The 21581-nt window shown below is 39.9% G+C and overlaps 1 protein-coding gene across 1 annotated transcript; it reads left to right on the top strand.

Annotated features, from left to right (window-relative positions):
- The first annotated feature begins 1779 nt into the window (after positions 1–1779).
- triqk (triple QxxK/R motif containing) lies at positions 1780–21555 on the top strand. The gene is made up of 4 exons (XM_044053356.1): positions 1780–1949; positions 6233–6307; positions 14479–14564; positions 20508–21555. The coding sequence occupies exons 2-4, from the start codon at positions 6247–6249 to the stop codon at positions 20613–20615; spliced, it is 255 nt and encodes an 84-aa protein (XP_043909291.1). The 5' UTR covers positions 1780–1949; positions 6233–6246; the 3' UTR covers positions 20616–21555.
- The last annotated feature ends 26 nt before the right edge of the window (positions 21556–21581 follow it).

The raw sequence follows: 21581 nt of genomic DNA, 5'->3' as shown, positions 1-21581 counted from the left end.
TATATCTATATATATTTCCAGTATGTCCTGTAAAAGTCCAGGAGTCCAAGTAAAGGTGCGTGTACTTTAGTGTAATTTGAGTGTCACACTTCGGAGAGCCGTTTATCTGAATATGCCAAAGAACTTCCTCCTTCCTGGACAATATGTCTTTGGGTGAAAATTCCATTCGCTTGCCATTCAAATGCTTCCCCCAAATGGCAGTGTTAAAGTGCTCACTGTCACTGGCAGTTTCGTGTGAAGTAAAGCACAATGCGGGCACATTATAAGCAGATTACATCTATTAGTTACTGCTGTGCTGCATGCAAATGGAATGCCCATGGGAGAGCAGAAAATCATTTTAAACTTCAATAAGTTACAAGCGGTGGCAAGTCTACCCATAATTTGCACAAAGCCCCAGGCGGCAATGAGGCTGGATGCAATTAGGGGGTGAAATAAAATTCCACACCGTAAACAAAGAAAAAATGTAAAATAGACTGAAAGAGAAATGAGCATCGTGGAGTGAGATTACCTCGTCTTTGATGATGTGGGCTGTTGCTTCCTTTAATTGTCACATCATAATGCTTCTGTTTTCAGCAAGGGTAACTGTGCCATTTGTTGTACCCTGACAAAGGAAGAATGACTTAAGGCCAACGTGTCAGACTAATATGACTTTTTGATTAAGAGATCATATGTCTTTGTCACTTGGAATAATCACACGTTTCATTTTTAGGACGATGCAAGCGTGCAGACAGCACGAGTGCGCTAGGTCTTTGTAAGGATCTGGGATCACACAGTGGCGGATGAAGTATGCAAATCATTTAAGTGAACGTAGGAATGCAAGTACAATTCTGCATTTTTCTACAGTAAAAGAATTATGGAAAGAATATTTTAAGTAGCAAAGTCATTAAAGGGACTATGCATGTGTATGTAACTGATGCTCATTTTTTCTTATTGTTTCAGGCTGTGCTACTTCTACTACTTATGCTGACACTTGAATCAGAATCACAAATACTTTATCGATCCCAAAGGAGATTTTGTTAAAGCTGTAGTGCACAACTTTTGCACAAATAAGTGCCCACAAAATAGTTTCAGATGGGAATTCTACTGCCCACCCGCCCCTGCACACAAACGCTCCTTCAGTCATGTCCAATACAACAAAATCACCAAAAGTTAAGCACTGCAGCATTAAATCTTAAAGTTAAAATTAAAATACACATTATTTATATACTACATACATTGTAGATGCCTCTGTTCCCTTTCCTTTGAAGTGAGAGTTTTTGTTAATATATTTATAATGATGTATTCTTCAAGTCATTTTACTCAAGTGGTGTATTCATTAGTATAAGCTACTGTAAATATACTTTTCACCACTGATCATTTGTGCATCATTTAAGGAAGAGTTGCCCTAAAGTAACACTGGTAATTTTCCTAATTCATAAGAACAACCAGTTATACTATGCTTTTTTCATTTGTTATTTTTTTTTCAAATGCAGATGTTGTGAGACCCAGGATTCATTCATTCATACCACTCACCCTCCTTGTGAGGGTCTCAGGTGTCAATCTCAAATTACATAGGTGGAAAAACGGGTTAGAAAAGGCCTTTGTTCGGACCGGGTTCGGAAAGGATGTTTGTGTTTACTCACAGTGGGAGTGTCCCGACTATCAACTCTCATCATGTGCTCCGACTGTGTGTATTTTATTTAAACAGTCCAGCCTTTGTTTTTATGCTATTGGCTCTCGCGACAAATACTCGTACCTGATTGGATGGGAGCTCTGTCCGTCATTTACGTTGCCGTAAAAACCAGGAAGTATCCGTGGACAGAAGTGGTGTGTTGGCATTCTGGACAGTTTGAGCTCAAAGTGCAATAAATTCCGTCGCTGCAGTCTCTCCGTGTGTTCACGTACATCAGCCGGACCGTGCGTTATGCAGTGGCGTCTCCGTTAAACGACACAGTCTGAGGATAAACAGTGTAAGTATCGTTGTGAATACAGTCACTGAAAGCTGCCTCCACTGATTTACATCCACACTGTTTGTTTTACGGTTTGTTGAGTTGCTCCAAGGCTAATTTTGTAGCTTAGTTGTCGCAGTGATTTCTGCGGAGTTTAGCGTTTTTCTGCAGAGACAGAGAAGTACATTGTGTCTTGGGGGACACAGGACAAGACATTTACTGCGGTCATGCTATGTGAAACTCGTTTCTCCGTGGCCAAACTATCAAGCTGTCTGCTGAATTTGAACGCCCTCCTTACAAAGGCTTTTACGGTAAAATCAAATCGATTAGACTACATTTTCATTGTCCGCCAGTTACAGACGACAAAAACAAGACCTAAAACCTCAAAAAGCACAATAAAAAAAAATGAAATAACAGTAAATTATAGGAAACAAGTAGAGCAGTCCAAGTGAATGTGGTTTGATTACTTTAGTTGAATTAAGAATCCTGATGGCGTTTGGGACAAATTATTCTTTGTTAAATTCCCTTTTTGAAAAAGTCTGTGATCCAATGACTCAAAATGAAACACTGAGAGCACCAAAGCACATCTTTGAATTGGAAAAATAATGAAAATCCTCACAGATATATAAGTTGCAGAGCAACTGTATAAAGAGAAAAAGTTCTCAATAAGAATGAAAAAGTTGTGTCCAGCACATTGATATCTACTAGCATGCTGGACACCACACAATTCTACAGTACAGTTTTAGAGATATTTCAAGTCAAAAGTCCCATATTTGCACTTTTTAATTATAGAAGTCAACAACTTTGTACGTAAAAGGATTAGGATAACTTTGAGATGTAATAAAACAAAACACTTCCATAAATTGGAAGGATTGACTAGGCTGTGTTCAGGACATCTATAACTACTACCATACTGTAAATCAGACATTTTTACAGTATAGTTTGAGATATTTCATGTTAAAATAAAATCTGTTTAGTGTGCAGACAATATGATATTTCTGATAGATAATGTGAAGCTTATACAAAAAGGTCACAGAAACAAAACATGCCCACATCGTCATCACCTCACATTATGGTTGCAGTGGAAACTCACATGTCCTTTTTTTTAAGTATGGGTCCTCCAAAAATGGGAAGAGTGACTCATACAAACCATGTGCAAAAGCAGACATTTAGTTTTTCCTGTTAGTTTTGCTTGTTGTAAATTATGTCATTGACATCAAGTCTCGTAACCCTCCAGTTCATGCATGTGAGCTTCACCGATCTTCATCATTAATCATCTCGTGGAATCTTTTAGACTTCCAGTATCTTGAAACTCTTTGATTACAGTCATCCGTGAGACGTGAAAAAAGGTGAATATTGAACTTAAAACTTCAAATTTAAATAACTGTACAGTACAAATGTCTGATTTGCAGTATGGCAGTAGTCATATATGTAATGAAGTTATGAAATGTTTGTTTTTAATACATCTCAAAGTTAATGTTTCGATTAAAAAGTGCAAATATTGGACTTTTGATTTGAAATTTGATTGCTGAAATTTTTTTGAAAACTATACAGTAAAAATGCCTGATATCCAGTGCACTAGTAGATATTAATTTGCTGAACACAACATTTTCATACTTCTTCAGAACTTTTAGAGAACTCTCTTATTACAATTGCTCAAAATCCAGTTATAAGGTCTCTTAATCATAGCTGCGAAAACTTTCATTAATTTTCCCATTCAAAAATGTGCTTTCAAACGTGCACTCAGGGAAACGGTGCTCTCTCAGTGTTTTATTTTGAAAACCCGATGTTCACGTTCTAACAAATGAGCTTGATGTCTTGGATCACACGTGTAAACGGTGAGTAAAAGCCTTGTAAGGTAATTCAGCGTCAGATAGCATGGCTAGTTGTTACAGAAATCTGTGTGAGAGTAACAGACCCGACCCGACCTCAGTCACAGTCAATCAAACATGTAGGGTAGTGTGTACTTATTACAGACCCAACTGCAAACACATGTTGCCAACAGCAATATCAAAACAACGACGTTTGTTTACCCTTTGAACTGTCACTCTCGTAGACATGGTCGCTCTCATGAGAGTTTGCACGGGAGTTTGATGCGCTCACATGATGCGTCGGTTTGACAAGTCATGTAGTCTGTGATCCCTCGTCAGACGCAGTCGTTAAATGTGTGATCGTCTTTCAGTCGTCATGAAAAAAAATTGGTCGGTTCGTGTGTACTAAATTTTGAGTACTCTTAAATAAGAGTCACGTCACACAATGCTAACAGATAGATGGTGAGTGGTGTGTATTTATATGGCACTTTTCTTCTCTTGATGCCCACTCAAAGCTGCTTTACACTACACTTTTGCCATTCACACTCATTCACTTACACATTCGTACAGCGCCTTGTCTAGGCAAACTACACAACACAAGTCCCCAGAGCCCAGTGTGATATTTCTTTGTTCACTTTGTTTTTGATCATCGTCCAGTATTATAAAATATATATATATATATATATATGTGTGTGTATATATAAAAACAGATATTTGTTCACTTAGGAGAAACTGGAGCCAGAGATTGTTTGAGGTTTTTCTTAATACAAAAGAACAAAACCATTAAACGGCAGTCAAAATAGTTACTATTTTTTTCTTTTTTTGATTGACTGTGTCTTTAAAGTCCAAATGAGCACTTTTCTAAACCAGTTTTATAAGTAAGTGATCATTATAAATCGTAAGAAGGTAAGAATATCTGCTGAAAACTTGCATCAGTCTACATTAACTTTTAGCAATGTTGAACTGAAGTGGCACCTGAGTATATTTGTACCCAGAATTACTATATACTTGTGTTTTCTGTATTATCTGCATCTGCACAACGTAGCACTTTTCTACCACTTAAATATCATTAAAAATGTCATATTTGTTAAGCCTTGTTTTGTTCAGTGAAATGAGATTATGGTTAACACTGTTAATGAGTAGAATGTATCATTATTCTTCATCATTATACACCGGCATCTGTGATGGGAAATTTTACCAACAATGCACTTGCACATAATGCTTACAGTACATTTTTTTGTAATAGTCAGCAAACATCCTCGCAATTTATTCTCCACAGCTGGAAATTCAAAATATACTTTTACACATCTGCAGACACCTCTGAGAGGAATGACTGCACTGCAGGCGATGATGGAGGCTTCAAATGAAAGAAAGTCTATGATATTGTGATGTTGAGACACAGCTCTAAGAGCCTACTGTGTCCAACTATAAACATTACATGAGGACAATTTCCTCATTTCCCTTTGTCCTCCTCTCACTACCTTTAATTTGCTGACTGTGGTTAACAGCTGCTGGAGAACAATAGCCGTGCATACATCCTCCTCCTCCTCCTCTGCTGGCACTGAAAGTGTTTAAAATGCAGGTGAAAACCGTGTTTTTATTTGAAGGTAAAAATCTTGGTCTCCCAAGGCAGCGGTGCTCTCCCATGAGAAGCACAGACAGTCAGCCACGCTCTATGAACATGCTAATTCAGTCTCTTTCCTCTATTCCCTGGCTGCACCTCCAGACTCTCCACCGCTCTTGTTCTTCGTGGATGCACACAGATACTTCCCTCCTTTCATATTCACTTTTCCCCAGTGCACATCTGCTCACACATACACCTTTTTCCCCCCCCTCCCTCTTATGATAATCAGCATATTGCCAGGGTGTAGTTAATATGTTGCATTATTTGTCTAAACAAATGGTGAACATGTTTGAGAATTCACCACCACCAGAAAGCACTGACCTGCTCCTGGAACCACGGCTGCTGTTTCTGCTATTTCAGACAAAAATCGACGCTACTGAAGAAGTTTTGGTGGAATGGATGGAATTTGAAGCCCAGTTACACATTTTGTTTAGTTATATGTGTAGTTAGGATATTTATATTATTACGTTCCTCTTAATGTCTTCCTAGTGAGCTGTCAGTATATTCAAAGAGATAGAGAGAGAGCTTGTGGTGTGAAGGGGAATGGGTTTAGATCAAATGAGATGGATAGGAAGTGCACACACTGTGAATGTAACACACATCCAAGGTGGTGAGAATTCATTTAATTATGTCGAGCAGATGAATGTGAAAGATAAACCATCTGCCTGATCAAAACTGACTATCTTCTCTCCATCTGATGATTGTGTGTTAACGCGAGTCTTCCCTTCAGGTTTGTCACGTTTTGTCAAGCTACAGTAACGGGAATAGAACCGTACTCCATTTAACTAAACGATCAGGTGACGCACAGAGGCCCAGCTGTGAAGTTCTCTCACACTGAAGGTTGTTTTTCTGCTCACGTTCTTTTTCAGGCTGAGCGGCAAACATGGGGAAGAAAGATGCCAGCGCAACCAGATTACCGGTCGATCAGTACAGAAAACAGATTGGTGAGTCTCCCGTCATCTTGGTGCTGATATTTCAGTTTATTTATCAATATCAGATTAGATCGAGTAATCGCGTTAGTATCGTCTGTGCTGTGTACTATATTTCATGTTGACTTTGTTTATTATTTCTTAGAAATAAGCTAATAAAAAAATAAATAAAGAAACTAAATAAATGTGTCTTTTATTAGACCATAGAGGAGAACAAATGTTCAATTCACGAGCAGACATACAAATCGAATTGTTCACTTTTCTTCTTATGCTTGAAAAGGAGTGAGAGGAAGTCATGTCAGCCCTTCTCCTTGAAACATGAATTAAATAATCAACACGACTTCCTGTTGACGTTCTGCTACGTTCCATCACATAATTTGTATTTGGGCCGTGGTCACCACACCCCGTTAGAGGGGTGAGAGGTTCTGAGTGTGGCAGTGACAGGCTTGTTGATTCTTTTATACACACACCTATACATACATGTACACACAGTAGAAAATGTAATTATGACATAGAAGGAAATGAATTAATCAATGCACTGAAGCACTATACATGATATATACGTGTTTCAGTTAACAGTCCTGTTGCGGTTTCACATCCTGAAAACCTCAGACTGCCCAGAAGCTCAACACTGACCATAAACACAACATTCGACATGCTCTTCAGGGAATGACATATAAAGAGGAAGCAGCATTTATGGTCAGTTTTTATGGACAAGGAATTCCTGGTTTAAAGAACTTCCCCTTTTGATACCATGTCAGAAACTATTTTGTCAAAGTTTAATACCACACTCAAATACTGCGTTACTTTGTTTTTCCATTCTCCTTACATCATAAAGGCCTAACTAAAGCAATATGGTAGGTATCAATCAAAACTTTGTCCCCGTTAGCATGCCAGCTGTGGTTACTTGAGGAGCACACTCGTATCATGTGTTTTTGTTTTTGTTATACTCTTATGGAGCAAAAACCACAAGGTTGCCAGTGGCAAAGCTGGGTAATTATGAGCAGATAGGAATGACGTAAATCCAAAGGGAAGCTCTGTTTTCCTCATAGGGCTGAAGTTTTTACTTCATATTCCAAGAATTTTTAATATTATACAAATGTGACCTGGGTATGTTATCTTTATAGATACAAAGAAAATCACATTATTCCTATTTTCAGATCAGAGGCAGAATATTATTTATTTATTTTTTACACAAAATGCTTTGGAATTGTCCTTGATAAATGGGTATTCTTACCAGGAATAGCCAAGAAGTAGAGCATGAGTTCATTCATGCTCAGGGCAAAAAATACCAGCTACAGAGATGAGCCGAGGAGAGTGATGCAATGCAGAATACAAAGTCACAAAACTAACAGGATGCCTCAGGTTTCAAAGGATAATTGTCCATCCACGGTGACTCCTCATCCTTCCATCAGAGATGGTTCTTCTACATTTCGCTTTAGATCTCATGGCGTTCAAGGAAAACGAGTAAAAGAGAGAGAGTCATTTATGGCCAGATTTAAATCAACTTCAGAATTCATATTCTAGCTTTTTATTTTTTAGCCACACCTTTGATAATAACTAAGATCTTAGAAGAAGACTAACGCGACTCTGGGGCCCGTGGTGTTAGACGAGTATGGTGCACAAACATCATGGGAACACCTTGCTCCCCCTCTACCTCCCGCTGGTCTAACTGCAGAGCACTTTCAGTGTGAAAAGCATCACTACAGGAAGTCATTCATGCCAGCTGTCATGACCATACAATAGCTTTTCTTTACAAAGGGCAAAGACTGCTCACCTGGACTTTTTATGCCTCTTTTATAGGCAAAAGCCGTAACCACAAGCATGATGTTTTCAGGTTGACTGTCTGTCCCTTTCACATGTCCTGACATAGAGTTATTCACCTGTTCCACTCACATAAAGAGAATATCGTTGGTACAAAGATTAGACTCAAAGATTGACTGAATATTGATTTCAGTGGTCGATGGCTAAGGTCACTGTGACTCCAGAACACAGTGTTTGGATATAATGCAATTACTCCTGTGCTTGTTATGGCAGAATACAATAAATGTATTAAAGTCCATCAAAGTCTTCACATGTATCTTTGTACTGAGAAACATGGATTGTGAAATTCAGCTTGCAACTAAATGGCGGAGACAACGACAAGGCTTTAAATGTAGTAATGAATGATAGGTCACATATAGTCTTATATAGCAGGCCCAGTTATTTAAACATACATTTGTCATATAGTTGATGCAATATATAAGTGTAGTGATATAATGCTATATAAGACCACCTCTGTATTGTAAGTACAGTACATAGAAAAGCTTCACGCTTCTATTTTTGGCTTCTTTTTTCGTTCATTTGCTCCATAAATCCACGCCACGTGCTGAACGCTGTGTCAATCATGCTATTGTTGTGGTCCACTTCTCCCAGGGGAGAGCTGTTAGTTGGCCCAAGGTGATTCACGTCCTCCGATTTATCTCAGGTTTTATATTTCCCTATAGTGTATTAGTCTTAACAAGGCTCCTGAGTTGGTCTCTTAACATAACAATTCTCTGTTCGTGCGTGCTTTTGAAACCTTCCTCTCTTGATGTATGTGATTACAATATTTTTCTTTCTCAGACACATGATAGCCTGTTGAAGACGTCAGTTCGGTTTACTCTGGCAGCATACGTGGCTCTCATAAAGCAGTTGGGCAATTGCATATTTTCTGAGGAATATGTTTGTGTTTAGCTTGAACATTTCTCCCAGGACACACCTCGTTGTGCTTCTTATATTATGTGGACGGACTTTTCACTTTAGTGGCTCTTGTAATATCTATGAATATAAATATTTCTTATAAGTTCTTTTGACAGCTTCCATGTCAAATGACTCTTAATCGATGCCAAATGAACATGACACACCTCTTAGTATCTGGTATTAGTGAGTCTTATTTAGAGCTGAAACAATTATTCGATTAAATCGATTACTAAATTAATCGACAAATCGATTGATCGGTTTGAAACTTTTTCCATGATTAAAACAAGATTTCCGATTGTTTAAGCTTCTTAAATGTTAGTATTTTCTTCATTCTTTGCTCTGGATAACAAAGAAATCGTTCAAAGTTAATCATTTTGGTTTGTGGACAAAACAAGACATTTGAGAACATCATCATTTCCACCAATCAACATTTTTTAAGGTTTTCTGATATTTTATGGACCAAACGATTAATCGATTATTTGAGAAGACAATCGGCAGATTATTCGATTATGAAAATAATCGTTAGTTGCAGCTCTAGTTTTATTTTTTTTGGATGAATAGATGTATTTTTATAGGAATATATATATTCAGAACTTGTAAATGCACTGAATCCAGTGCCAAATGATGTGAATAACCCAGACTTTTATTTACAAGAGACATAATTCCATAATTCTAATTCCCTTAAATTCTCATATAGCGTGTTTTGCTTTTACCAAATATTCAGCAGAAGAGTTTAGGACACCTCCGTTCCCCTTCACCCCCTATTTTTTCCAACCCCTTTAGTTTCTACCAGTTTCCTGTTTATGAAAAAGACCGAACAATGTCGGTACACCACTGTACACCACAGCAAAGGTGAGACACAGAGATGGGACAAAAGTAGTGTCTTTTGTAGGGGACTAAAATGGTCAAACATTGCATGGGGCTACATCCTCTGAGACATGGAATGGGGTGGAGTGGCTCAGTGGTTAAGACCGGTACCCTGTATGTGAAAGACATCATGGTTGCAAGTTTGTCTCCACCCTTAGCTGATTGTACTCAATTCCATTGTAAGTCGCTTTGGATAAAAGCGTCTGCTAAGTGACATGTAATGTAATGTAATGGAATGGAATGGGCCACACTTTGTAATATGAATCTGTATTAGGGTGACATATTCAAGGCACATCAGAAGTTGGTTGTTGAGCTGGGTGATCATCTCTTTTGGTGTGCCTTTGTCTTCTTACTTGGTCAGCAAGGGGCCACTGGTGACTTCTTTTTATTGGGCCCTACACTATACTATGCCTTCAGAAAGTAGTGGGATTGCAAGTGGTCACAGGCTGTAAAATATTAAAGTATTATTAAGATAAAACACTTGCAATTTCAAGAACAAAACATATCAAAATGAATATAACCACTTTACTGATGATTTCACCTCCATAAATTGGAATAGTATGGTGTCAGAGACGGCAAAAATACCTTAAATCAAAATCACATTGTCCGTGTTTGCCACCAGGCAGAGGCCGCACAAATAAAGTTCCTAACAGACAGATCAAGTTACTGGAATTTGAATTGAATTGAACTCAACTGAATACTTGGCCTTTCCTCTCCTCCACTGACGTGATGAAGAGGACAAGGCGTGAATTTCTCCCATGTGTCTGGCATCCGCCCTCCATTTCCCCAGCCATGCATTCTGGAAGATCCCAGCGATCTGCACCATGTGGTCATTTGACTATTTGGCAGCCATTAACACATGGACGTGGAAGCGAGGCCAGGCATGGAGGACAGCCAGAGTCACTGTCATTGCAGTGTCTCTCAGAGAGTGATAGAAGGTGGACTGTCTGTCCAACTCACACCATCACACTGCATGTACTGCATATGCAGGACAGCTCGACCCTGACACAAACACACAGGGACTTCCCACGGGCATGTTAGTGCTTCTCTTGACACTTGCACTGTGCTTGTTTTTCATAGTTTTGTCTTCACTGGCTAGACTAAGCATCATGGTTGCATTAGAAAAAAGCAATATAACTCAAATTAGACACTTCAGATTCAGAATGTATGGTTTTTATCCCGGTATGGGGTCACGTACTGTCTGCATCTGACAGAAAAGCAGTAGCATCAGGTTTTTGCAAATTAAATCTCTCCAATAATTTAGCTTTCCTTTTTAACATCAAAATACATAAACACATATTAATCAAAAAGCCAAATTGTCATTGAAACTATAATCATCTTGTTGTTGATGTTGAATATAACAGTGTTTTGAAAATGTTCCTAACTGAGACTTCTAACTGGAGACTGGGTATGTTTTTCCAAATTTTAAGTAAGAAATGAGATGAGCTCACTAAAAATAAATCCAAAAGCAAGAAAAAAACAGGGTAAGCTAACAGGGGGATTGGTTGATCTTCCATCCTGTGTTATTTGTCTGCACTCCTTCTGTCTTTTTAGCCTGACACGGTTGAATTTAATGGATTAATCCGCCCACCTCATGTCGGTTTTATCTTCACGGATGTGTTCAATGTTTGTTAAAAAAAAAATAAAAAGGCCCGGAATGTTAGTGTAAACATACATTATATAAATACTATGGTATATATCTATATGGCACACATACAGTATATACTGTACTACTCTTCATTCAGACACGCTACGATAGTTTGAGATGTCGACCTCACTGCCAGCGTCATTTTAATGGCCCCCAATTGTGTGACACACAAATCACATACCTTTCCACCCTCCTTCAATCACATATGGCTAATTTTAGCTCGTACCCCCTGCCTCCTGTGTCGTGCTGAGCAGAACAGTACCTCGAGATAAAAACTGACTTCTCCTGTCTTAAACGGACTTCAGGTGCAGTGACACAATGATGACAAATTATGAAACACTTTATATTTTGGTGAATCTACAGTAAGTGAGGCGAGGGACCCTTTCTCTGGTCCTCTTAAAATAAAATCAGGGATGACGTCAGTGAAAGGCAAGGCACTCTGAGGGAAGCCTCTCAGCATGCACTCTAGGCCACCTTGCAAGGGGCTAATGTTCCACTGAGATGCAGTATTGTTGCAGCTGTGCTAAAGGACAGTGATGCCTTCTCAGTGTGGCAGGCAGAAGCGGAGAGACAGGGAAGGCCAGCGTGTAGCCCACTGCAGATAGATAATTGGTGACAGAAAGTGTCTACAGCAGGGGAACATCGCTGAAGAATAGTGAGTGTTCATATTCCCAACGTACCATCACCGGGTGTGTGTTGGGGCACCACGATGTATCAGAAATTTACTGCAATTGCTATATACTGTACATGCGTCGCAAATGACTACTTGAAGTGTTTCCCCTACATTCCCTCAGTGCAGTGCGTCCCTGCCCCTTCATTTAAATCAATAGGCTCAGAGTTTTCTCTGCCATTCATTTGGAGCAGCACACTCGCACATAGTGAGTGGAGGACGAGTCTCGGGTGGAGCGAAAGTCAGTAGATAGAACTGCGCTTTAATTGCTCCCCAAATCTACAGCTACGCTCATCCTGCCTCCGTAGCTGCGCAACATGTTTTAATGCAAATGTAGGAGATCCTCCGTATGTCGTCTCCGTAATGATTTGGTGTCCAAGTAAATAAAAATGTAAACCTACAATGACTCCAGACACCATTTGGCATTTAGTTACACTCAAAGCAAAGCTGCATGACCATACAAATATATGCAATTGTTAATTGAATTTCTTTGTATCTATAATTCATCTTAAATACTTCTTTTTATTATTTAATCCATATATGTACAGTATATGTTTTAAAATGCGTTTATTTTCATACATTCGTCATTATTCATTATTGCGAGGGATATTGTCTTTGCAACATGTAACGTTGTTATTGCAAATCACATGGTTTCCTTTTCCGATACAACAACGGGAAGTCGGAAGACTCTCTCAATGTCGATAACCTCCTGCAGCATCTTGTCAAATGTTGCGTCCAAGTTCAAATATTTGAACTTGAGCAACTGAAGTGACTGACATCGATTTTACAGGAGTAGCATCACGGCGACTGATGCAAAATTTGCATGTACTCGATTCACTGCGCCGACTCTGCATGTCCTCAAGTAATGTGCAAAAGAACTCATTGCGTTTGTCGCTAACACACTATAAGAAGTATGTTGTTGTACAACATTACCTTCTCTTACCCATCCATCCATTCTGAAACTGCAACCTTGAATCTCTCTGCAGGAAGCTAGAAAACCTGCAGGAAAAACCTTTGCAGACGTGGAGCCAATGCAAAGTTCACATCGATTCGAAACCCCTCTTGCTGTGAGGCACCCACTGCCAATCATCACAATTTGTGGCATTTCTGCTCCGTATAAACACTTATACTCATGCTTGGTGCAGTTATTCTGATTTTGCTGCAGTATTGATGCGGATGTTGTAGCTGAACTGGGTTTTTAACAATTTTTAACAGGTTAAAGATGTGTGCAGTCTTTGCACATAATCGTAACTGTATTTATACACCATACAGCATACCAATACTACATTTAAATGTCCATATTTGAACTGTTGGCAGATTTGTTAACTCCCTGTGTTGTTCTGTATTAGCAGTCACATGTTTCAACAATTCTCTGTGGACAGTTCTCTGAGATGAGGAAGACGAGATGATTCCCAGTCATTTTTATACGTCGCAATCATTGTGTTCTTCGTGTTTGTTTGTCTTGTAGTGTTTTCAACTTTCTGCATCATCACACGATCACAACCAGCTAGTTTTGCAGTCTAAAAGTCCTACCAGTTTTTCCCCGTGAATGAAGAGCAACCTGAGGTGCCCTCCAATCAAATTTCCACCTCTCCAATTTCTGACAAGTGGAGGAGATATCCAGTGGCCCTCCTAATGAATTCCCACTAGCTTTCTGTCTGCTCTTGGCAACATGCTCCCCATTTCTATTATCCATCCTGTGAGTCAGAGGGCGGAGGAGGAGGAGGAGGAGGAGGAGAAGTCTGTGACCAGGAGGGATGGAAAAAGAGATAGGAACTGAGAGAAAGAGAAGGGAGAGTCAGATAGTTGGAAATGAAGAAAGTGTGTGTGGAATCCTGCGCTTTCGGTTTGTTTTCAAGAACACAATGTACACACGACTCGTTACCTCATTACCCTATCGCACGCCTTTTCTCGCCAACAACTACAAATTCCTTTGAGTGGACCTTGAGTGGCTTGGTGTCTGTCGGTCTATTTTCCTTCACTCTCAATGGCTGAATCTCAACCCATGATCACGTCTGATTTAACCCTGAAATAAAGGCCCAAGGTTTACTTTCCGTAGGTTCTCTCGAAGGTACTGTAGAACAGGGTTAGGGTTAGGGTTAGGTGTTGTTGCTCTTCTTATTTGGAGCACATATTTGGAGTTTATGCTAAACTGAGGAAACTGAGGACTGCTATTGACGCTGAGCTTTGAAATTGCTCAAAAAACAACAACAAAGCTGGTTTCAAAGAGTCCTTTAAAAATCTGCTGATGTTTGTCGTCCAATTACTTCTCTCTTTCAGGTAAACAGGATTACAAAAAGACAAAGTCAGTCTTAAAGGCCACGCGACTGAAAGCTGAAGCGAAGAAGAATTCCTCTGGATTCAGGGTGAGACTTTCTGTTTCAAATTAGTGATGTCTGCTATCTGCATGTCGTCTTCTGTTTCTGCCTGCCTGTCCATCTGCTTGTCTGTCTCTCTGCCAACCACCTTTTTTCCGTTTGTCTGTCTCCGTCTCCCCGCTTAAGAGTGTGTCTCACTAGATCACTCGTTGGGAATGTAACGGCACGTATCCACCTGGAATTATATGCCACTGCCTTCTGCCGCCTCCGTCTGTTGAAGGAAAAAGTGCTGAAAGGAAGGATCTGTGTAGAATAAAGTCCTCAACATTAACACGCAGTATCTACAAAAAGAATGAGACACAACGTCACAGCTTTTTAACCTTGGCGGGTTAAGAGAGCATCTGGGAGGGCCAACGAGGAAAGTGAATGGGAGAAATGGGAAATTGAAAAAGTCAAGAAAGGAAGAAACAGATAGGAGGTTAGAAAGTGATAAGACAGAATTGAGTAACGTGAAATTAAAGGGAGGAGAGGGCGTTGCAAGGGCAAACAAATGCATCTCTCTGTGTTGCTTTGTCACACTGTGGCGATTAGGAGCTGTTGTGCAGGCAAAGATGAATGACGCCACGTTTATCACTCTGGCTGCTTATGCTTTTCCTCACTCATTTGACTCACCGATTTAAAAAAAAAAAAAAGCACTTCTAGTATTTCAATTTCTCTTTGCATGTAGTATGCTTTTGCCAATAACAGAGCGTGTGAATCTACAATCTTAGTTTTTCCAAAGCTTGTTTGTTTTCCTTTGCCACGTTCAGAGTCGGTTCTGTCGTCAAAAGCCTTCACTTCATCATTAAGCTGCAGTTGCTGTGTCGTACACAGACCTGAACCAGTCATAGTGAGGATTAAACACTGGGTGAAATGGTCAGGTTTTAAAATATGCATCTCTTAGACATGCAAGGCCTCATTAAGCATGTCTTTAATCCAATTAGATTAGTCCATATCTTGAAATATTGATATTGCCCATGAATAATTCAGGTTTTTTTTTCCACGTCCAAGAGGAGGGGGATTTTCAGAGGTTGGATTAAAAATACCTCTGGGACAAGAATATTAAACTGACTAAGACCCTTTGGCCTCGCGTTTGATTGAAATTCAGCCCAGATGTAATGGATATTTGGTCACACTTGCTTTACCGTCGAGTCCTCTTTGTTATTGTATGAAGTTGTGATTTTCACACAGCTCTGTGATGACAGTAGAGAAACTCCCCCCCACTCCCACCGCCCCCATCTCTGCGCCTTTGGTTCATGCCAGTGATTTCTGTCCTCTCCTCTCCTCTCCTCTCCTCTCCATCGCCTCCGTCGCCTCCCCGGTTGGGAGGATGGTGTCTGGTGCAGCTGGTCCCTCAGAAGGGCCAGCAGACATGCGGGCACAGAGATTCGGGGCAGCTGCCAGGTCAGGCTGTCTCAGGGCTATCCTAGTAGCAGGCCAGTCTGGAGAAGCTGGCAGAGCACAGGAGGGAAAGACTGGGAAAAGGGAGAACTTCTGTTTCAACAACGGTGGAACAGAAGTTGTCTGAGTCGCACAAAATGAGGCTGACCTGACGAGAGTCGAGTTGCATTGTATCTTTATACACGTGTTGGGTCGTGGTGTTTTTATAGGCGTAGCGCTGGCTGAAGCTGCAGCTCTTGGTGGATAACACGCGGTCACAACAGCAGAGATTAGGAAAGTGGCAGTATGTCTCGCCACAGTTTCTCTTCGTGTTTCCCGGGGAAGAAGCACCTTGAAAGTAGCTCCAGCACACTAGCATGCAGCACAGGAAACAAGCCTGCTGTCTTGTCTAATTGGCACACTAGCCTTCTGTTCAGTTCTGCACTGTTTTCCCTCAGTCTTTAGCCGCTGAGCCCAGAAAGTTGGGAAAAATTTGCTTATGGAATTAGCAGAGGATGGAGGCTACCAGCTGTTATTTGTGAAATCATGATGTATGGCAAGTAAGACTGTAGAACAGAATGATAAACATGTTTACTCTTTTTATGATTTCACCCAATAATGTGCTAGTGTGTACATATGTGTGTTGTGTCAAAAGCTGCAGGTTTCATCTTGAAGGAGCAATTCAGAGTCATTATTATTCTGCTAAATAAAGTAAAAAAAAGTAAAGTGTAAACTGTGCTGGGTTATTATTAGAGCAGCTGGAGCATCAGCCTCTAATTAAAGCAGATTCTGGATCTGTTATCTGTGCTGGCCATTAGGCTTTTACGACGCCCATTCACACTTTTTAGTTGGCGAGCAGCGTTGTCAGCTAACACACGGGAATTTGTGGATTTAATGGCCTTTCATGCCATTTAATTAACAATAAGCTTTATGAAAAGAGTTGAGTCGATGATGGCGGTGATAAGGCTTTTCATGTTCCGAGGCATTATTTTTTAAGTGTCCCTAAAGCGAGCAAAAAAAAAGGCTCTTATTTATACAAAAGGCTTAAGATTATCAGCAGAAATTAAGTGGTTGTAATTTATGGCCGATAGGTAAATTCGGTATCAGCAGCGATGGCGACTTAGATATGTGCAAAACAGGTTATTTTAATTATTCATTTCTTTTTTTGTTTTGTTAAAAGCAGTGCAGAAGATGGTTTCGTGGCATCAGGTTGCCCAAACCAAAGTATATTGAACCAGTCATGTTAGAAAACCTAATGTCACCGTGTTGTGTACAGATGAGACATTGTTTACCGTTCGCAGCACCACGAGTATCATGTGTCCGCCTCACGAGCACAGCACACACACACTGAATCTCATACTGCCTGACGCACGCGCGTGTGTACTGTATGTGCATTTGCGCACAAACTGTCGAGTCTTCACTTGTCGCCGGGGTGACGGAGACCCATCGCCCCCAGCGTGCTGCGTGTCTGCAGCTGCTGTGCTGAGGAGTGCTCGGGGAGAGAGACATGATGATGAAGATGATGATGATGCGCCTGGGCTCCATCCAGGGGTCTCCATCAGAATGTTGGCAGAGAGCCTGTGTGTTTGTCTCCGAGAGAGAGTGTGCGTAAATGTGTTTTTTGAGACGAGGCAAGAGTCAACACAGTGGGCCACTCTCCTCGAAAACAATGATCTCAATCAAGTGCAGGTGCTGTCTACCACTCGAGTGTTTTCACCAAATCTCCTCCAGCTTGTTTTCATAGACGAGTCAGTGTAACCAGCTGTTCTCTCTCTCTCTGAAACCTGAAGCCAAGAAAGTGGGGGGAAAAAAGACCTGCATTGTAATTTTGTGCATCCTTGTGTCTCAGCAGCTTATTCAACAAAACAGTTTCCCATGTCAGAGGCACACAACGTTTTCTCGGCGATATTGTTGACAGAATTACAAACACTCCTCTTTGTCATGTTTTTTTTTTTTTCAAAGCTTGCGAGAGAACACAATAAAAGCGGAAAACAATCAAGGCTCCATGATTTGATAACAATTCTCTTTTCTCCGAGGCCCAGTCAAAATAGAAAAGTAAATCAAGCGTTTGGAGCCTGGCGGTTAATATATGAAACTAAAGTGCATGAAATTTAAAAGTTTTCCAATTAAGAAGGGACTTTAAGCTGTTTGGAGGCTGTCGGGATGTAGATAATTGTGAGCTGAGGCTAATGAAGACCAATGCTGCTGATGACTAGGCACTACAACATGTATACACATAGCTGTGGATGCTGTGATGCTGTTTAATTGTCCCCCTCAGCAGAGTGAAATTATTATTAGGTCCCCACCATCCCACATTTATGCGAAGCCTTATCTCTGACTTGTTTTCGCTGTGGTTCTAGCTCCTGTTTTTAATTCCGTCTTTTTCTCTCTGCAGTTTGGCCAGTGGGTTGAATTTCAGTCCTCTGTCTGTGAATGCCTGCTACTTCTCTCTATTTCTCTCTCTCTCTCTCTCTTTCTGTTTATTATTGTCCTCCCTGTGACCTTGGATCACCTGAGTCCATCACTCATGAAGGCACAGAGCAATAAGACATTAGTGGTTATTCATTTATAAATAAACAAAGACTTTATATTCAACTGCATGTTGAGGATGTCTGTTTATGGGACTAACATTGTGTGTTTTAAAATCACTCGTCATGCCACCTGTATTGTTGTGGCCCACTTTGCATGCTAAAACTTATTTCCACGTTCATATCAGTTTTTATTTTCAAAATAACCTCCAATCAGACTCTGTACTTTGCACTCTTTTAAAGCCCTCCAAGCTCTCCAAGTGTTGATTAGAAAGTTTGCCGCTAATGAGTTCTCTTGATAAAGAGCAACTGGCATTGTTCAATACTCTGAGTGGCCCTAATGAAACTCCAGCTGATGAAGATTGTAATCGTGTGAGCACCACATAATGAACATGCGCTCCAAATTCCCATTTTCAAGTTGAACGCCGCTCCTCTGGAAAGCCTCAATTTGTTTGACGATTAGCCAATAGAAGAGCTGAAAAAATAGGCCATTTTGTTGACAAAAGTTTCATTTGCCAGTAAATTGTCAGGGGACAGATTGCAGATAGAACAGATGATTGTAGTGCTGTCGTTTACTGCTTGATTTCTCAAATAAGATTCTGTTCACTTTGTAAAGTCTTTTTTTTTTTTTCTTTTTCTCTGATGCACTTCCACTTTTATTCTTTAGTGCATGTGAATGTCTTTGCGTCAAAAGAAAAAGAAAACAAATTGTGCATCCTTCACAGCTATGCAGTGCAGAGACATTCAAGGATAAGGTAAACTGTCTTATCCCTGAATGTCTTCACCTATGTTTGCTCATCTTCTGCCAAACTGTGCTCACAGTGTCCTCTGCTGGACAGCTTCAAACTGGCTGTTGCACTTCAAGGCTGTACATTAACAAGCTTTGTATGAGAACAGACTGCAGACTTTGAAGAAACACAGGACGCAATAAGCTGACTGTCGTGGGTCGAGCTGTACCGTACTGTACCCTTACTCTGGTACTCCAAGGGAAAGGTACAGAAAAATGGAACTGTAGGGGCCGGTTATTTCAGTAATATTCCTAATGGAAACGCAAAAAAATAGGTACCAAACCAAACCATTAGAACTCATATGGGTTTTTAATGTCTGAGTTTGAATTATCAACTACGACTGTACTGTACACTTGTACTGTGTGATCATATTAAACAAAGAGTCCATTAAAGAAACTGCTATGAAGTACATTTTTAATGTACATATTAATATTTTTAATAATGCCCCAGGTTAGAGAGTTCCAAGTTTTTTGTACAATTTGCAGCATTAGTTCTGGGGTTAACTGCTTTATATCCAACATTGGTATGAATTGGAATTAAATGAATGCAGGAAATCTGTAGTGATACCCAGCCCTAGTAAATGTAGTAGATGACACTGCATTATTATTATTTTTTTTGGGATAAAATATGCGGATCTGAATCATTTCATGAGCTAACATTTGAATTTATTGCCACACAAGTTGGGTAAAATTTAAATATGCATCTGTTTTCCTGTTTTGGCTCTTACTGTGAATAGCATCAAAGTCTTTGTAGCTGTGGGGAAATACTGATATGTGATCAGGACGAGACTGATAGCTTATTTATACACGAAAACAGACTTTACTGATATAATCCAGGATTAGATTAATTGATATCTTAATGCGATAATCCAAGAATTACAATTGCAGAATAAAGTCACAGATTTATACGATTATATTATTTATACATTATTTATACGATATACAGATTTTCCCACCACTAGAGCTGACACATACGTCAAACAACTGTCTTTAGTCTCTCCTGTTGTCTTTGCGCACATATACAAACATATATAACCAATAATAATAATTATAATACATTGAATAATACATTATTTGACATTCCGACGACCCATCCCAGTGTGCTGCAACATGACAGTGAAGCACGTTAATATGACTCAAAACAAGATTTTATTTTTTAAATATACACATCTGAACAAGATGGAACCTTAGGTGGCAGGTTTGTAAATATGTTTTAGTGAAACATTGATGTAATATGTTTTTCTTTTCCTTTCTTAGGATGCATTCCTTGTCGTTGCTGCAATCCTGTTGTTTGTGCTCTGCGTCTATGCGTTTTTCTACCTCAACCTGAGCACAGAGATTGACCTGGACGTGGATTTGGATTAATAAGCGGTGGACTTTGTCCTGATGGTCACAAATTGTGCTCGGTCTGTAAGCGGTGAAAATTCTCTGTCAACAAGTTCCTGGCCATTTTTGAGATTTGATATTTTATTTTCTACAGGGGGAATATGCAATTCAGCAGTAATCAGTACAGTACTTGCAGTAATAACCTACGTCAAATCCATAAATTGTATTTATGTGTTCCTGAAAATCAAATCCTTGATTCCCTTTCCTTTGACCTCGTGATTTATGATAAAATCTATATTCTGAAACAAAACTGCGCCTGAGTCTTCCAAGCCGTACAGTTGAGAGCGAACTCTTTTAATCATATTCCGCGGAGTCACGTCCCACTGTTTTCTCCACTAATAGAAAAATGCAAATCTCCCGCTGCACCTCTCGTCACATCAGGACAAACACTTGCCTCACATTCCGGTGCACAAACCTCTCCTCCAGGATAGCAGGAGATCACAAAGTGTGAGATTAGAATCCACAAAGCCCTTGTTCTGATTGAACATGTGTGCAGAATACAGAACCACACATTGTACCTGCAGCACATACATGCAGCACTTAGACGTCCGCAGGATTAGCATCACAAATAGGATGCTGTACTTTCATTTGAATGGAAATTACAGACGTGAACGGCACACGTTCCTCATAAAGGACATCTGGGTGATTTTTTTAAATGCGCGTGTTGTTGTTTCTTCACGTGCTTCTCTGTGGAAATGAATATGAAGGTTTTTCAGTGTGTATTTTTCCCTCTGTATGAAGTCAAGGTCTTTTTTATTGAAGCCACTTACCATTTGGAAATTATGATTTCATTGTGTTACCGCTCCCCGTGTTTGCCCCCCATCACTAGCTGCTGTTGTCCAAAAGGCGATTGATGCATTGGTTTGGAAATCACTCTTTTTATATTCATGTAATGCATAAAAGACCAATATGAAATACACAAGAGGCTTTGTGACTTCTTTCATT

Source organism: Solea senegalensis, linkage group LG20 (assembly GCF_019176455.1).
Source record: "Solea senegalensis isolate Sse05_10M linkage group LG20, IFAPA_SoseM_1, whole genome shotgun sequence".
In the NCBI taxonomy this organism is placed as follows: domain Eukaryota; kingdom Metazoa; phylum Chordata; class Actinopteri; order Pleuronectiformes; family Soleidae; genus Solea; species Solea senegalensis.
Note: the sequence above shows the minus strand (reverse complement) of the source record. Positions and strands in the feature narration are given on the sequence as shown.

Excerpts from the sequence above, each read along its gene's own strand:
- triqk (XM_044053356.1), top strand. The coding sequence starts at position 6,247 with ATGGGGAAGAAAGATGCCAGCGCAACCAGATTACCGGTCGATCAGTAC. Across the intron at positions 6,308-14,478 it reads TCAGTACAGAAAACAGATTG|GTAAACAGGATTACAAAAAG; the intron begins GTGAGTCTCCCG and ends TCTCTCTTTCAG. Across the intron at positions 14,565-20,507 it reads AGAATTCCTCTGGATTCAGG|GATGCATTCCTTGTCGTTGC; the intron begins GTGAGACTTTCT and ends TTCCTTTCTTAG.